Source organism: Ursus maritimus, unplaced genomic scaffold, assembly GCF_017311325.1.
Source record: "Ursus maritimus isolate PB19 unplaced genomic scaffold, ASM1731132v1 scaffold_8, whole genome shotgun sequence".
Classification (NCBI taxonomy): Eukaryota; Metazoa; Chordata; class Mammalia; order Carnivora; family Ursidae; genus Ursus; species Ursus maritimus.
Genome location: NW_024426996.1, coordinates 82,138,578 through 82,156,542, shown reverse-complemented (window position 1 = coordinate 82,156,542; position 17,965 = coordinate 82,138,578). Strand labels below are relative to the sequence as shown.

Genomic DNA, 17,965 nt, shown 5'->3' with positions numbered 1-17,965 from the left:
AAGGGAGAAGTGAACTGCCCCAGGGATGCCATAAAAGCATTTGATCCAATCCCATACCCATGGCTACCGAACTTTCTCATAGAGTACCCTAGCTTGGAAGCTCACAGTCATCGTAGCGAAATTAGAATCATCATCTCATTAATATGAGAGACAAGAAAGTGCAGATTATCAGCTGTTACTCAGCGTGGTTCTGAAGAGCCCGGCGCACCGAGGAGACAGACCGAGAAGAGACGTGTGTGTGTGTGTGTGTGTGTGTGTGTGTGCACGCGCGCGTACATGCGACAGCAGAATGCCGTCCCTCTCACATCACACCGTTGTCTGATATAACCTAAGACCATCAACGGGGACACCGGTAGGACTTGTGGTTGCTCGTTGGGGGATGAGGTCAAGCTGCAACCTCAGTAGGCGTGGGGGGGCCTTATTCACATAACTTACAAAGACTTAAAAATATTCTAACAAGAAAACGTGAGGCTCCATGAAACCACTGAAACCTTATGGAAGAACATAAGAGAAAAACCTGAATAATCAGGTGTGAAGATGTCCGTTCTCACCCAGTGAATCTCCGTGGTTATGATTTTAACTGTCCTGGTAGAATTCAGTCCGCTGCTTCTGAAGCTCATCTGGGAGACAGAGCTCAGAAACAGCCATGAAGACGAGGGTGTCGGCGGAGCCTGGATGTGTGCGCACATGCACACTTCATACACTCTGGTGTGGGCGTGTTTAACATATGTGCTGCTGTGTACACATACGTGTGTACGTGTGCTTATTAAATAGATCATCGGAGTAGTGTGGTTCGAGTACAAGAAGAGAATAACAATCTTGATTTTCAGATGATACGGTTCTGTATTGTTAAAAAAATTACCACGAGCATTCCAGAAATAGAGGTGTGTCTGTGTGGAAATACAGGATGTGATCAGCTGTGTCTCAGGTCAGTGGAGAACAGAAGGAACAGTCGGAAACGGGCACCCCTTGCTGGACACTCCTGGATTCTGGGCCCCTCCACGGTGCCCCGTGTCAGTGTGCGAGCCGGCTGCAGGCCCGGCCTCCAGCACACGGGCCCAGGACTGCTGAAGGTGTGCATACAGGGGCCGCCCCCTCATACTTCATTTCTCGTTCATTGGTTTTTAAATTTCCATTGTTTAATGTCACTAATTTTTGCCTCTTTTATCCTCCCCGTGCCAAGGATTCATCTGTTTGATCGGTTGTTTTCCAAGGAGTCAGTTTTTGGTTTTCATGACTCGGGTGTTCTCTCTGGTCTCTTGAGTTGAAGCCTGTGTCTCTGTGCCCTTCGCCTCCTGCGTGTTCTAATGGGTTGTCAGGCGCGTGCTTTCCTGTGCTTTCGGCCGCGCTGCGCAGGGTGTCCTCGTTCCTCTCCTTCCCTCCCCTCTCTGCATCCTCTCCCCAGAGGCGTCTCTCTGTTGTCCCCTCCCGCAGTTCAGAGATGTAGCTCTCCCTCCCTATTTCTCTAGTAGCAGCGCTCTTAAATTTTCACGCGTTTAACTGTGTCTTCTGTGTCCGTTTGTAGAGTCAGCCTCTGTAACTTCTGTTACCTTGGTCTTTTCTGGCTCCCCTCCCCCGGTGTGGGGGCTACCCACCCCCTTCCAACAAGCCCGCTAAAGCTTTGTTCCGGATCATTGTTGGTAGTTTTTAATCTGATGTGATGCTGCTTTTATTCTAAGAATTTTTGCCTGATAATTTTACTAGAGTTTTCACACTGTGTTAATATTTATTCATTTATTTTTTAAAAGATTTATTTATTTGAGAGAGAGCACGTGCGGGAGTGGAGGGAGGGTCAGAGGGACAGGGAGAATCTCAAGCAGACCCCCCTCTGGGTATCTCACAACCCACGAGGTCATGACCTGAGCCGAAACTAAGAGTCGGATGCTCAAGTGACTGAGCCCCCAGGCGCCCCAATAATTACTTAGATTTAACAAAAGGTGGTACGGGTCTTTGTGGGCTTTTTCTCATACTGCTGGGTTTATCCCGTCTTCCTCTTTTGTGGAGTCTGTGTTTCTTCCGGGGCGGGGTGGGGGGGCATCCCTCCTCATTTCTTTTCAGAGAAGGTGAGTGCGTCGCGGACTTCGAGTCCCTCCATGTTTCCCATGTATGTCTGCATGATAATGTGGCTGGGTATCGAATTCTAAATTTGGAATAACTTTGAAGACAAACCCTTCCTTCTCCTGTCACTCAGATGACTTGACTGAATTGTGCACTTTTCACACTAAGCATCAGCAAAGGAAAAACAGCGAAGAGAAGTATGAGCCCAAGTCCGAGTCCGCCTGCAGGCCGGAGTCCTCGGGCCCAGATGCTGACACTCGATGCTTGCCAGGGTTTACTGCTCTCGAACCACGGCTGGGCTGCAGCTCTAGGTCTTTTGTTCAGCAGAGAATTCGAATGCCTGGCACTGTCCTGAATTTATTCGTCATAGAGCACTGGGGACGTTTCGGTCAGCTGGAAGTGTTACTCAGACACCTTGGTGGCTCAGCACCCTGCTCTCTCGCTGCTCCCACTGCCCTCTGCCCTTGTCCCTGTTCCCATCCTTGTCCTGAGCGTGTTTCTCTCTGACGTGTGGCATGAGAGCGCCCACCCTGGACTGCTGCCAGACGGGCCTGGAGCACTGGTGAGTCACTAAAGCAAACGTAAAATAAGCATATACACCTACTTTTAAGAAGAATTTGGCCCTCCTGTATGGCCCACATTCTGCCTGCTTTTTTTTTTTTTTAAAGATTTTATTTATTTATTCGACAGAGATAGAGACAGCCAGCGAGAGAGGGAACACAAGCAGGGGGAGTGGGAGAGGAAGAAGCAGGCTCGTAGCGGAGGAGCCTGATGTGGGGCTCGATCCCATAACGCCGGGATCACGCCCTGAGCCGAAGGCAGACGCTTAACCGCTGTGCCACCCAGGCGCCCCTCTGCCTGCTTTTGAGCAAATGGCTGTCCAGTGTTCTCAGAGGTGCCCTTGACCTGTGGGGGTCCCTGCACGAATTGCTGCAGGAGGGCTGTGAGAACTTTGAACTGTCGGAAAGTATGTGCTGAGCCCAACACAGCTGGGCGTGGTGTCCAGGCACCAGAAAGGAGGGGCCGGGGCCAGGGCCAGTCTTTAGATGCCTGCCCTCCCAGGTCTGTGGGATGCAGGATGCAGCATGCTCCTGGGCTATGCTGGTGGCTGGGGGGCAGCCTCAGCCCTGTGGGACAGTGCGGTGGGGGGGTTGGCACCATCCCACAAACCCCAAAGCACCTCCCCTGTCGGGGCCCCTCCCCCCTCCATCCTGGTGAGCAGGGGGAGGCAGGCAGCCATCTGCAAGGGACGATGTGCTGGTCAGGGAGCTCCAGGTGTGTCGGGGCAGGGGATGGAGCAGGGCCTTGCAGCAGGGCAGGTGTGGCCTGCCCATGGGGCACAAGGCTCAGGGAAGCCAGAGCTCCCCATATGGGAAGGTGACCAGGCAGCATCTGTGGCTTGGGCAGTGGGGTGGCACGGGGTGGCCAGAGTTTGGCTTGGGACATGTGTGAAAGTGAGCCTGTGGGACACACTGGTGAACTGGGGAGGAGGACACAGGCCTTGGGGCTCTTACAGCCAGTGAACAGAGAACTGTGTGCTAGGCTGGCTTGCTGGGTTTATAGTTACATCTATGTGTGTAGCCAGAAACCATAGGAAACAGAGAACATGTGTCTTTTCTACAGCTGCCTTTTTTTCAGTCGCAATTCTATTTCTGAGAATTTGGGGATGCATCACGAAACCATGCTGTGTGCTGTGCACACAGGCTACCGGGTGCAGGACCACACTTGTCATTGCTCACTGGCCTATCTGTCCAGTGTCCTACTCACTCTGGTGCTCAGATACTTGAGGTGCTGACCAGCATGGCTGTCCAGGTCTCCTGTACACGTCCCTGACAGGACTCGCTATTCCAAGACGTGATGCCCGGTTGTCGTCCTCATTCCCGTCTTCGTGTGTGTACCAGTGGTGTGGACGTCTTTTCAAATGTTTCCTGGTCCTCTTGGTGCCTCCACTTTTTATCAGATTACTTATTCTGTCATGGACTTTGTGTACTGGGTAATCCGACATTTCCCTCATGTATTTTGTGGGGCCTGATTGTCCCGGGTCACCGTGCGTGGCCTCGAGACTCTGGCGTGGACTCATCATTATTCAGAACTTTGCAGTCTCAAAGTAATGAAATTCATCAGTGTTTCCTTTAGTATCTCAGGAAATTTCCCCACCCCAAGGTCATAAATATGTTCTACATTTTCTTATAAAATATTTTAAAGTTTTACTTTTATAGTGAGATTATAAGCCAGCAGCAGGTGATCTGTGTGCAGCTGGACGGGAGGTCAAGTGTCTTTTCCTCCCGGGTTGACCAGTTGCCTTCTCAGCATTGGCTAATAGGCCCTCCCCACCTGGCTCATAAGAGCTTTACCCCGTGCTGGTTTCCATCCGTGCTTGGGTCGGTTCTGTTCTGTTCTACTGCTGCTGTCTCCCCTGGTGCCAAAACCACAGGGAATTTACTGAGTGGCAATGATGTAATCATTTTACCTGTTAAGTTGTGGTTTCTGATGGGCATATGCCCCCTTATTTTTCTTCTTCAAAGTTATCTTGACTAATCATGCCCCTTTGCTCTTCCAAATAAAAGTTAGAAACCGACCTGCCACACTCCCTGAGCAACCTCGATGGCCTAGACGTCCCACCCCCAGCTCACCTGCCTGCAGCCCCTCACATCTGCCTCCCTGACGAGGGTCCCCTCTGCTCCTCCGTTTCTGTTTTGCTTACAGATGGTTCATTTCGTCTTCGTTCTTGAGCGGTAACGTCCCTGCTTCTTTTCTGCCGCGCTTTCCAGGCACAGCGGCCACGTCGGCAGGATCGCCTGCGGCTCCTTCCTGCTGCCTTCCCCGTGCCTTTACTTCTGTTTCGGATTCTTTGGCTCCTAAATTAGGGTTTGTGTCTTCCATCATTTTGATCCTTCGTCGTTATTTCTTAAATCCTGCCTTTCCCTTGTTCTCCCTTCTTCCTTCAGAACTTGTTACGTATGTGTTAGACCCTCTGTCTGCTGCCCCCTTACTTTTTCCTTGTTTTGTTACTTTAATTGCTACCTTGGTCTCTGCTTCTTTTAGGTAATTTCCCGAAGTTGGTCTTTCACGAAACGGGTGTGTCTTCTGCTGAGACGGACCTGCGGTTCAGCCGCCCACTGGGTTTTTACAAGTTGTGTTTGGTTATCTTTTATACCTGCCTGGTTTTTATTCATAGTGTATTATGTTTTAAACTCCTTCTTTTTATCTCTAGTAATTTTAGACCTACATATTTCAGTTAACTCCTCTATGCTTTTTTTTTTTTTTTTGAGGGAGAGAGAACATGCAGGTGGGGGGCGGAGGGAGAGGGAGAATCTCAAGCAGGCTCCACAGCCAACGCAGACCCTGACAGGGCTCAGTCTCACGACCCTGAGATCATGCCCTGAGCTGAAATCAAGAGTCGGCCGCTCAACCAACTAGGCCACCCAGGCACCGCTCCTTTGTTAATTCTTTTATCAGAATGTTGGGGGGTCTGGTTGTGCCATTTTTTGTGGCTGCTGCTAGAGAATTCTTCGTTCGTGAGTGCTGTGTTGACTGGGGCCTTCTCGACAATCCTGCATGGCCTGGAGGTCCTTTGTTTTGCAACTGCCAGGCACTCCCTGGTCCCAGAATCCCTTTTGCTTAGTTACGTTCTAGTTCCTTGTCACACACCATGCACTGTGACCCCACTGAGTTGTTGATTGTCCAAGAGGTAACTGTGAACTTTCAAACTTTGTGCCTTTGCTTATGGTTTTTTCCTGAGTCCGGAGTCCGTCCTTCCCTAGTGACTTTGCCATCCTGTTTGAAGGCCAGGTGTCCTACTGCTTCCTTTGTAAAGGCTTCCTCGGTGTATTCATGCAGAGTCAGGGGTGCCCACCACTGCTGGCTGTGTGTCCTTCCTCATCATGCCAGCAGAGTGTTCGGCACAGCCAGTGGGATGGGGCTTGGGGAGAAGCTCGGGACGGAGCTGTGGTCTGTCCGTTTACCTCCGAGACCAGTGCCGTGTGTACAACGAATAAATAATTCTCAGACTGACTTTGAAGTACTGTGTTGGTAAGACAGAATTAACAGTGTTAGATTATATTTCACAAAATGGTAAACGGATTTTAAGGTAATGTATATAAAACGATTAAAGTAAAACCCTTGTCCACAGTGTTGAGGTCAAACAGATCTCTGATCTCACAGTCGGCTTTGTCACGCTGAACGCAGAGGCCTGCCGCGCAGCGGGCCCCTCCCAGCGAGGCCTGCCAGCCGTGTCTGTCTCTCGCAGGTGAGCATCTGTCTGGAGTGTAACAGCAGCAAGCTGCGCGGATTGAAGCGGAAGTGGATCCGCTGCTCGGCCCAAGCGACAGTCCTGCACCTGAAGAAGTTCATCGCCAAAAAACTTAACCTTTCGTCTTTCAACGAGGTAATAGTTGTACCGCAGATAGAAACTATAGCAAATCATTTCTCGTTTGTGAAGGTGATACTTCCAAAGTTCTTTGGGGGTTTTTTTGTTTTTACATTTTCTTTGGAGATTTTAAATCAGGGGGGATAAAGATCTCTGTTTTGCATGCTCCCAGATAGTGATGGGACGTGGTGGTAAAGAGAGTGGCGGGAAGGCCACATGTGAGCATGGGGAGCCCCTTAACAGGAGAGAAAGCTTGCGGGGGTGGCGGGGAGACGGTGACATGTATAAAGGGCTTTCTTCTTAAATTTCACAATGGATGGACGATTGGCTGGGTTGGGGGTGAAACAGGTGGCAGGTAGATAGGTAAGATACTTTCAGGTGTTTTGTGGTAAACGATGGGAATTCAATGAAAGCCAGCTGCCATGGTATGCACAGGGTTGGTGGACAGAAGCCCAGGTGAGTATCGTGGTTCAGACGTCACCGGGGAGCCCTCCTGGGGTGGCAGCACTTATGCTAAGTTGTTGGGGTGGGGTGAATATATTTTGCATGTGGGACAGATGTGGATTTTGAGGAACCAGAAGGCAGACCACAGTGGGTTAAATGGTGACCCCCACCAAAAGATGTGTCCATTTCCTAACCCCCCGAACATGTGAATATGACTTTATTAGAAAAAAAGGTCTTTGTCAATGTGTCAAGAATCTTGAGATGAAGAGATCACCCTAGCTCATCCACCTGGGCCCTAAACTCAGTGACAGAGCCCTTGGGAGAGGAGGGCAGACACAAATTGCCTCAGTAGGTTTTAAAAGATAGTGTGTTCTCCAACTACAGCAGCATGAAGCTAGAAATCAATAACAGAAGGAAGACTGGAAAGTTCACAAACCTCTGGAAATTAAACAGCACACTTTTTAAGAAAGGTTTTGTTTATTTATTTGAGAGAGAGAGAGAGCACGAGCAGGGGGAGCAGCAGAGGGAGAGGGAGAAGCAAACTCCCCGCTGAGCAGGGAGCCCAATGCGGGACTCCATCCCAGGGCCCCGAGATCATGACCTGAGCTGAAGGCAGACACTTAACCGACTGAGCCACCCAGGAGCCCCTAAACAACACACTCAAACAACTAATGGATCTAAGAGAACTTGGAAAATACTTAGAGACAAATAAAAATGAAAACACACCCTACCGAAACCTGTGGGATACAGCAAAAGCAGTGCGAAGGGGGAAATTTATGCTGTAAATACTTACATTAAAAACAAGAAAGATCTCATCAACACCCTAAATTTGCAACTTGAAAAACAGGAAAAAAAAACAAACTAAATGCAAAGCTGGCAGAAAGAAGTAAATAATAAAGATTAAAGCAGAGATAAATGGAATAGAAAATAGAAAAACAATAGAGAAATTCAGCAGTTATTTGAAAAGGTCAATAAAATTGACGGGGGCACCCGGGTTCCCTAGTTGGTTAAGGCTCTGACTCTTGATTTCGGCTTAGGGTGTGATCTCAGGGTCGTGGAACCGAGCCACAGGTCAGGCTCTGCGCTCAGCATGGAGTCTGCTAGTCCCTCGCCCCTGCCCCCGCCCATGCATGTTCTTATTCTCTCTCTCTCAAATAAATAAAATCGTTAAAAACCATATTTTTAAAATACCATAAAAAATGACAAATTTTGGACTAATGGATTAAGAAAAAAAAACAAATTACTAAAATCTAAAATGAAAGCAGAGGCATTGTTACTGATTCTACGAAATTAAAAGGATTGCCAGAGAGTACTGTGAACAGTTGTACAACACAAATCGGATAACTTAGATAAGCGGACAAATTCCTGCAAACAGAACCTACCAAGACTACATCACGGAGACATAGAAAGTCTGAATAGACCTACGACTGGTAAGGACACTGAAGCAGTAATCAAAAATCTCCCCACAGAGCAAAGCCCAGGACCTGACGGCTTCACAGGTGAATTCTCCCAAACATTTAAAGAAGAATTAACACCAATCCTTCCCAGACTTTTCCCAAAAATTGAAGGGGAGAGAAGCTTCCCAGCTCATTCTGTGAGGCCAGCGTTACCCTGATACCAAAGCCAGACAGAGATACTGTAAGACCAGCACGCATGATGAACACGGATGCAAAAATCCTCAACGCAATACTAGCAAACAGAATTCAGCAGCACATTACGAGGACTATATACACCACGACCAAGTGGGATTTATACCAGGAACGCAGGTATGGGTCAGTACCCGAAAACTGATCAGTGTGATATGCCACACCAGCAGAACGGAGGGGGAAACCACACGATCATTTCAACAGATGTAGGTCTGCAAAGCATTTGACAAAATTCAATACCCTTTCATGATTAAAAAAAAAAAAAAAAAAAAAAACCTCAACAAACTAGGAATAGAATACACTTGAAAATAAAAGCCATATATGAAAACTCACTACAAGCATCAGACTCATTGGTGAAAGACTTGAAAGCGTTTCCTCTAAGATCAGGAACAAGGTAGGAATGCTACTTTCACCACTTCTATCCAACATGGTACTGGATGTTCTAGCCAGAGCAATTGGGGGAGAAAAATAAACAAAACATCCAAATTGGAAAGGAAGAATTGAAATTATCTGTTTGCAGATGATACAGTCTTACATGTAGAGAATCCCAGAGATCGTACGCACACACACTCACACACACACGTTAGTGTAAATGAATTCAGCAAGGTAGCAGGACACAAAATTAACACAAAAATCAGCTGCGTTTCTGTACATTAGCAATGAATAACCTGAAAAGGAAATTACAAAAAAAAAAAGTTCAATTTACAATTGCATCAAAAAGAATAAAGTACTTAGGAATTAACTTAATCAAGGAAGTGAAAGACTTGTACAATGAAAACTACAAAAATTGCTGAAAGGAATTAAAGAAGGCATAAATAAATGGAAACACATCCCAAGTTGATGAAGACTTAATGTTGTTAAATGTTAATACTACCTAAGCAGTCTATAGTCAAAGCAATCCCTGTCAAAGTCCCAATGATGTTTTTTGCAGAAGTGTAAAAACCCATCCTAAATTTTATGAAATCTCAGGGGACCCTGAATGGCCAAAACAGTCTTGGAAAAGAATGTAACTGGAGGACCCACACTTTCTGATTTCAAAACTTTTACTATAAAGCCACACTAATAAAAAAGTGTCATATTGGCGTAAAGACAGACGTCTAGATCAATGGAGTTAGACAGCCCAAAAGTGAACTCTCATGTGGGCGCTCAAGTGATGTCCCACGAAGGTGCCAAGACCACTTACGGGGAAAGGATAGTCTTTTCAACCAATGATGCTGGGAAAACTGCACGTTGCCGTGCAAAAGAATGACATTGGACCCTTACCTCACACCATATGCAAAAATTAACTTAAAGTAGATCAAGGACCTAAATGTCAGACCTAAAACAGTAAAGCTCTTAGAAGAAAACTTAAGACAAAAGTTTCATGACGCTGGGTTTGGCAATGATTTCTTGGAGAGGGCAGCAAAGGCACAGTCAACAAAATTTTAAAATTCGACAAATTGGACTTTCTGAAAATGAAAAAATTTTGTACAGAATGTGAGAAATTATTTGCAAGCCATACATCTGATAAGGGACTACTATCCAGAAGATATAGAGAACTCCTAAAACAGTATAAAAGAAACCAAACAACCTGATTTAAAAATGGGCAAAGGGCTTAGATATTTCTCCAAAGAAGACGCATACAGCCAATAGCCATGACAGGGTGCTCAGGGTCACCGTTGTTAGGGAAATGCAAATCAAAACCACCGTGGGAACCACTTCATACCTAGTAGGATGGCTACTGTAAAAAATGAGTAAACAACAGAAGATGGCGAGGATGTGGGGAAACTGGAACACTGCGCCATCAGGGGGAGGGCGATGGTGTGTAAAATGGTGCGGCCGCTATGGAAAACAACGTGGAGAGTCCTCAAAAAATTAAACAGAATCACTATATGATCCAGCAATTCCACGTCTGGGTAGGTTCCCCGAAGAACAGAGAGCAGGGTCTCGAGGAGACGCCGGCACCCCCGTGTTCACGGCCGCGTTACGCACGGCCGCTAAGACAGGGAAGCACCCGAGTGTCCGTGGACGGGTGGACAGACGGACAGATAGAAGGATGGATGGATGGACAGTCGGACGGATAGAAGGACGGATGGATGGACAGAAAGATGGACGGATGGATGGACGGTCGGACGGATAAACAAAACGGACACATTCCACACGATGGAGTGTTATTCAGCCTTAACCAGGAACGACATTCTGACACCTGCCACCACCCGGATGAACCCTGAGGACCTTGTGCTCAGTGACATGAGCCAGCCACAAAGGGACAACACTGTATGAGCCCACCTCTGAGAGTCCCTAGAGGGGTCAGATCATAGAGACAGAAAGTGGGTGGTGGGTGTCGGGGGCTGGGGGACGGGGGAGAGATGGGGAGCTAGTGTTTCTTGGGGGCAGTTTGGGAAGATGAGAAAGTTCTGGAGGTGGACGGGGGGCTGTTCACAACACTGTGAATGTGCCTGATGCCACGGAACTGCCCACTTAAAAATGGTTACGATGGCATATTTTATGTGCATTTTATCACATTTAAAAAAACAATAAAAAGGAATAAACTGTCCTGATACACAAAAAGAGAGGCAGAAGGAGATCTGGGGCACAGAGCTAGCAGAAAGCTGTGGAGACAGAGCAGAGGCTGGAGGGGGTGGCCTCCTGGCTTTCAGGCAGGACACTGAGGTTAAGTCTGCCGTTTTCAGCCCTCCGGCGGTAGGGTTTCAGGGCAGCCGCGGAGCCTGACCCGGAGAGCGCCGAAATGATTTGCTGGTGTGTTTGGCGGAGCTGTAGGGGAAGCAGGGTTAGGGGCTGTGCACCTGGGTGGACAGCGTCTGGGGACAGGCTGCTGTGGTCACTGCTCACGCGGTGGAAGGTGAACTAAGGTGAGTGTCGGGGCCCCAAGTCAAGGTTGGGGTCCTTGGTGTGTGGTGCCATTTGGAGCCCAGAGTCATGGTGAGGTCCCCCAGAGGGTCGACGTGAGTAAGGGTCCTGCCTGGGGGAGGTGGGGTTTGGCATCAGGGCAGTCTTCTCAGAGCCAGCCCCAGGCAGCCCCGTGTGTGCCCCCTGTCCAGCCCCTCCCCGAGGATGCAGGGGCCCTTTGCCCTGAGGGAGTTTAAAAGACCATCTGAGTCAACATCATTTGTCGTCAGGGAAACATTAAAACAAGATACCACTCCACACCTGTCAGAACCACCAAAATCCAGAACTCTGACCACATGTCAGCGAGGGTGTGGAGCAACAGGGACTCCTGTCCACGGCTGGTGGAAGGCCATTTGGCAGTTTCTTACAAAACTAAATATGCTCTCGCCGTGCGGTCCAGCAGTCGTGGTCCGCGGTGCTCACCCGAATTACCCAAAACCTCACGTCCACACCAAAACCTGCCCACGGATGCTGATAGCAGCTTTATTCATAATCGCCGAAACCTGAAAGCACCCGAGACGTCCTTCAGTGTGTGCGTGGAGAGATGACCTGTCTTCCACCCGGACAACAGACGATCACTCGTGCTGACGGGAAAGGACGCCCAAGCCATGAGGAGACACGGAGGAGCCTTAAATGACACGACGAAGGGAAAGACGCAGTAGGGTTCCAGCGGTGGGACGTTCCGGAAAAGGCAGAACCGCCAGACAGTAACAAGATCAGCAGTTGTCAGGGGTTGGGGGGGGGGGGATGAACAGGTGGAGCACGGGGATTCGGGGGCCGGGGGTGGGCACCTGTCCTGATGCCCTCGTCCAGACCCACAGAATGTGCGCCACCAGGCGTGGCCCTGACGTCGTCTGTGGACTCTGGGTGATGATGGCGTGTCCGTGGAGGCTCGTCCACCGTAACAGACGCCCCACTCCGGTGTGGATGTGGCTGGTGGGGGGACGGGGGCTCATGAGAGATCTCTCTCTGAACCTCCCTCTCAGCGCTGCTCTCACCCCCAAACTGCTCTAAAAATAGTCTTTTTAAAAAAGAAAGGAAAAAGACCATCTGAAGAGCCCATTTCCTTTTTCCACTGAGGTAAAAGGGACCGACTTGGCCAAGAGTGGACTGAGGTGGGGAGACAGACGAGCACAGTGTGGTGACCTCAGCCGAGGGCCCTCGGGGAGGGGAGACATGGGTGCGTGTGGACCCCTCAGGCCCCAGGTGCTCCTGGCCCTCAGGTGAGTTGGGGCGGGGCCTTCCAAGCACTGCCCCACCTGTGCCACCTGGAAACGACATGTCACCCTCGGGCGACTGACATTGTGTGGTCCGACTGGCATAGCTGGTGCAGCCTGGAGGCCAGGTGTGCCGAGCGCCATGCCCTTGGGGCCCTGACTGAAGCCTTCTTCTCCCGCCAGCTGGACATTTTATGCAATGAGGAAATCCTGGGCAAGGACCACACGCTCAAATTTGTGGTTGTCACAAGGTGGAGATTCAAGGTAAGACCTTGTAAAGGTTGGATTGTTTGATTGTCAGAGTCTGCTACAAATGGCAAACTTCTTTTCTGTGCATATTTTCAACTAAGAGCTTAGAAATAACTGTCACAGGGTTGTTCTGAAAGGCAGTCATTCTGAAATCATCAGTGCCCCAGCCACATAGGGTCCTTGGGCAAGCACCATCTCTCCTGGCCAAGGCCACCCCACCCCACCGCAGCAGGCTGCTGTATTCAGAGGGTGCCCCCCCGCCCCAGTGCAGGAAGCAGATGGCAGGACCCCGACTCGAGGGGCAGCCCGGAGAAGGGGGTGATAGCCGCCGGGAGCGGGTGGGGCAGCGAGTGTGCGCAGGCCCCGGGGAGGGGGCCCCGTCAGCGCGGCTGGCGGCTGTGACGGCACCGTGCTCTGACTTTGTCTTGCAGAAGGCGCCACTCCTGCTGCACTACAGACCCAAGATGGACCTGCTCTGAGCTTGGCCGCGGCCGGGTCCCGCCGACCGCGCTGTCGCCCGCGGGTGCCGTGGGGACCAGATTTCTGAATAGAGTATTTATAACTTTTGTATGAGAGAATTCACACTCAACAAGACACTACCAGCACCACGGTTACAAGACGACGAAACACTTCACAGTCTCAGCGGCCGAATGGGCGCCTCTCACAGACTAGATGGTAAACATAGTGGCCACACGACCTGTGCTTGCTTTCCAGGCCTTGAAATCTGGTCATTTCCGTTCTGTTTATGAATTAGGTTCACGGTAAGCCTCAAAAATACTTGTACGTTTACCGAACCCTTCCTAAGTTATTGAAAACAACCTCTCTTCATGGTGAATGACAATATTTATGTTGCCTTTAGCTTCCTGAAGACTTAGAAGGGTTAGATAAAGGGTTAATTTAAGAGCATTCCATTGATACTATGAGTTAGCCACGGTATTTGATTTTCCACTTTGCGAACCACGAAAAGTCGACAGCTCCCCTGCCTCGGGGGCACTCTGGGCTCCGAGGATGCACTGGGGCCACGCGCCCTGGGGCGGGGGAGGGGCTCCACCCGCGCTGCTGGCCCGTCGCGGGCCGGGCGCTGCACAGGGTAGGGCGGAGCTGGCCGGGCCGGCCCAGTGCTGGCCTGTGGAGCCGCCCTAGTTCTTCAGCATCACCGGTCGCAGATAGGGCTCTGATCTCTCAGGGCTGCCACTTACTTCCTCCATTCTTTCCCGTGGTCATCGTGCTGAAGAGAGAGGCGGGGGCGTGGTGTGGGGGTTTTCCGTGGGTCGGAGGAGGACGGGTGCCCCAGGCGTGCAGACCACCCCTCGCCCTCCTGGACGGCTTTCGCCTGAGGCTGTTGTCGGGGAGATGCGCCCTCCAGCCAGCTTGCGCTTCGGAGGAGCCTGCCGGTGGTTCTTTCGGTACCTTGATGGCCTGAAATGCCAGTCGCAGGCAGCACACACTTTGTTAACCCCTTTCTCCTCCCAAATGTTAATATTTTTGTGGAATTAGTGAATAAGCTCTGCCAGCACACAGGCGTTTGTCCCTTTAAAACAGTAACTTGGAAAGTGTAAAGGCAGGAGGAGAACGCAGCCGTTTTCCGGGGCCATGGAAGTGTTGTCCTGGGGTTCTGTGTCCATCCTTGTCCTCTCCGTCCGCACCGTCCGTTTGTCTGTGAGCTCTGAGTTCCTCCCGGTCCTCCGCAGTCACCCCCCGGGCGGCCGCCAGCGCCAGTGTCCACGACCGCCCACCTCCTTTCTTCGTGGGGTATGTCACCGCCCTGACTAGAGTTTCTTCTCACATTTGCTTTGAAAGTTAGCGTTGGGTTTCTTCTGCTTCCTCTTCCATATACGTGAGACCTAATCTTGGTGACAAGAAAACCATTCAGATTAATTCAATCCAAGGGACCCTAATGTAAGACCTCTTAGAAACCTAAAAACAGGTTCTGTTAGGAGTTGGTCAGCGTTCGCCTCTCATTAAAGCCCATTAACGCCCAGTAGTGAGTGTCTGACGCGTTCGGTTGGCCAGCTTGCTGTCCGTCCCAGGCGTGCGTTCGAGTCGCTCCACGAGGGTTAGCGAGTAGGTGTGTATGAGTCAACATTACCTGTCTACCTCAGCATACACACTACTACTGACGCGCCGCACAGCCACGCGTGACCACAGTGCGGTTTTAGGTGGAGCGTTCCAACTGGCTATTTCCCTGGGTGGCGGAGGAGGGGAGGGCTCAACAGTGTAAGCACCCAAATTCAGACAAAATCAACTCACAGTTCAGATTCGACTGAGTGTCGCTGTAATAATCTCCTAGTACATATTTGTAACTTTGTAGCTATCTTTGAAATCACTTGAATTTGCTATGGTGCTAAGTGGACGTGTTCCGATGCACAAGGAGGTGGAGACCGAGCCAGCGCTAACACCGCCGGCTGGCTGCTGACCCTCCTGTGACCCCCTTTTGTAATCGTGTTAACCTGACAAAACCTCAGCAGCAGACGTACCTATTTTTCTAAGATTCCTCATGCAGACTGTCTTCACTGCACGACGGCCCCGGGGACCCCTGCCCCTCGGCTGACAGGAGCCCAGAGCCTGTGTCCCAGGGCAGCTTCCGTGGTCCCTTCCCCACTGGCACACTTTCATTTCACCTCAAAAGGCTGAGTTTTGTTTTTTCGAGCATGAAAGCCAGGATCAGTTTCTTTTTTTAGCAGACGGAGTTCCTGTGAAGTGGTTTTCACGACTGTTTACGCTGGTAACACAAGTGCTGTTCAGTTACCTTCCTGCGTCACCGTCACCGGCAGTGGGACGCGCCTCCCAGCACGCGGTCTCACTACATGCAGTTTTCATGAAGATAGAAAATTCAGATAGAATATATAATATTGAATTTAAGATTTGGGGGGTTAAAAAAAAGAAAACTTAACTTTATAAAATTATTTATTCTATTTTAAGCCTTCTATCATATTTTCCCATCCAATTGTTTGGTTTCCGTGGTCCAGCTTTATTTACAGGCATATAAAATGAAATTGTGACATGTTTTGCAAGCTTCTTCTTTTTACTTTGAGTAGCTTTTACTTTGTACGTTTTTGTTTTATAGAGATGATGAAGAGCATTGTTGATGCTTTTGTGCAATAGGTTCCAAGACGCATTTATTAGACACCTGTTCAAATTGTAATGTCGCATCTCTTCTGCTAAATCGAAAGGGAACGTCGGTGGAATTTCAAAACATGTACATTCGGCTGTTTGGTTTTTCCTTTTCACTGTCGTTACAAGAATGCTGTTTGGGGATGGTTTGTGTGTGTGCCCCGTACGTGACCGGGCAGGCTGCCGGGAAGTGGTGTGTGGCCGCCCTGGGTCTCCTGCTTTCAGACCCTGCGCGCTCACAGCCCTGGATGCCCACACTCTGGACGGAGCTACTGTCCCTCCAGGGCGTGCGGCCTCTGATGCCTCCTTGTGGTGAAGTCTTTAGAAAGTCGTTTCCTTTTTTCCTCAAAGCGCACAGGAGGGCATTTTACAGCAACTTAAAATGTGTCATTGGATTGATTGTTCTAGGAACACGCCAGCTGATCTCTACTTTATACGTGAATATTAGATATGCTCTCGAGACATTGAAGGTAAGCGGCGCAGATAGTTAAGTCAGAAACAATCCGGTTTCTCTGTTTCCTCAGGAAATCATTTTACACTCCACCACATCACGTGTGACCTTAGCGTGATAAGCCAATGTGTTTCTCTGTCCTGGCATTTGAACAGACTCGTGAGGTGGGATGAGTAGATTAGAAGACCATTATTCAACCTAGCCGTAATCTTTACAAAGATCCCGTCCCTGCCAGGCAGGGACAGGTGTGATGCGGCCAGCCGCCAGCCCACCAAGGAGGCTCTGCCCTCACCCCCCGCCCCCCGCTCTCCACCAGCATCGCGTGTGGTTCACCACGTCCATGAGCGCATCTGAAGGGTGGACTGAAGTTTAAGTGTCCCCTAAAATGTGTGTAGCATTAGTGTAAACGTCTATTCTGACAACTTAATTGGGTCTAAGGAAACCATTTTTCCCCAAATGATGTGGGTCCGGGGCGTGAGCCGCCGTTAGCCTGATTGCCACATGTGTCGCGGTTTATTGAGATGACAATGCAGATACATATTTTTGACTGTTTAATTTGAAAGTTTACATTTTTTATGCTTTGTGTTGGTGTGTAATTTTTGTACTATTGGTGGCTAGTTTTTGTCTAAAATCTTTTTTGGAATATTGCTTAAATGTTTTGATTTTATGATAGTGAAGCTTGTACTCAGTGTTTTGCCAATTAATATTATATGCTTGTAATAAAAGCAAAAGAAAAACTTACCTAAAATTCTTTCAAGTTGGAAATTTATAATCTAAAACACTTGGCTTTTTGGAGTTTTGGGGTTTTTTACAGATAATGTGAAGTACCTCTAAGAGCCTAAGATAGATGATCTGTTACGTACTGTGTGTAATGGACAGTACCAGCCCCCGCACGCCGTTGTCTGCCTCACAGATGAACTGCCTCCGTACTCTGCTTTGCGCGGCCCTTGTAGCCGCACACTTCAGTGAGGCTGGTCCAGTGGTTGGCGGGGTGTGAGTGACGTCCACGCCGCTCGTCTGTTTGCTGGGAGTGAGGACTCCCTTTGGTTTGAGCTCCATGTGCCAATGAAAACACTGTTAAAAAGAGAACCTGCTAGTCCCTGTGGCGGGTGGACTGACGGTATCTTACTCCCTGTCAGGGTGTTAGTCGGGGTCCTCCAGAGGAGCAGAGCCGGCGAAGGGTACGCGCTCGCGGCTCTCGGCGTGCACTGTCAGGAGCGCTGAGGCGGGCACACGGTCGTGTTCTCCCAAAGCGTCAGCTTTCCTCAGCTGTAAGCAAGGCTTAGGTTCCAAACTCAGTGACATTTCACTACACATACACCTCACACAAACCAAAGCACATTAAAAAATCACAGCAAACAAGATACAAGGGAACAAGATGTTAACAAACCAAACGCAAAGTCAGCCTGTGAGCGAGCAGTTGAGAGGAGAACTTGGTCCCGTCCAGGGCAGCTGTCTGCATGAAGTGCTTGTTATGTCCGGGCCGTGGCGGGGTCGGGGGGCTCTGCCCTGTTCAGAGAGCAGTTGG

General features: G+C 49.6%; 1 protein-coding gene across 2 annotated transcripts in view; it reads left to right on the top strand.

Moving 5' to 3' along the window:
- Positions 1-17,178, top strand: part of PCGF3 (polycomb group ring finger 3) — a 53,978-nt gene extending 36,800 nt beyond the window's left edge. For both annotated transcript variants that reach the window (XM_040625098.1, XM_040625097.1), the window contains 3 exons: positions 6,308-6,445; positions 12,807-12,887; positions 13,304-17,178. In XM_040625098.1, coding sequence (XP_040481032.1) covers positions 6,308-6,445; positions 12,807-12,887; positions 13,304-13,351 — 267 coding nt within the window. In that variant the 3' untranslated portion in view covers positions 13,352-17,178. The remainder of the gene's footprint in view (positions 1-6,307; positions 6,446-12,806; positions 12,888-13,303) is intronic.
- The last annotated feature ends 787 nt before the right edge of the window (positions 17,179-17,965 follow it).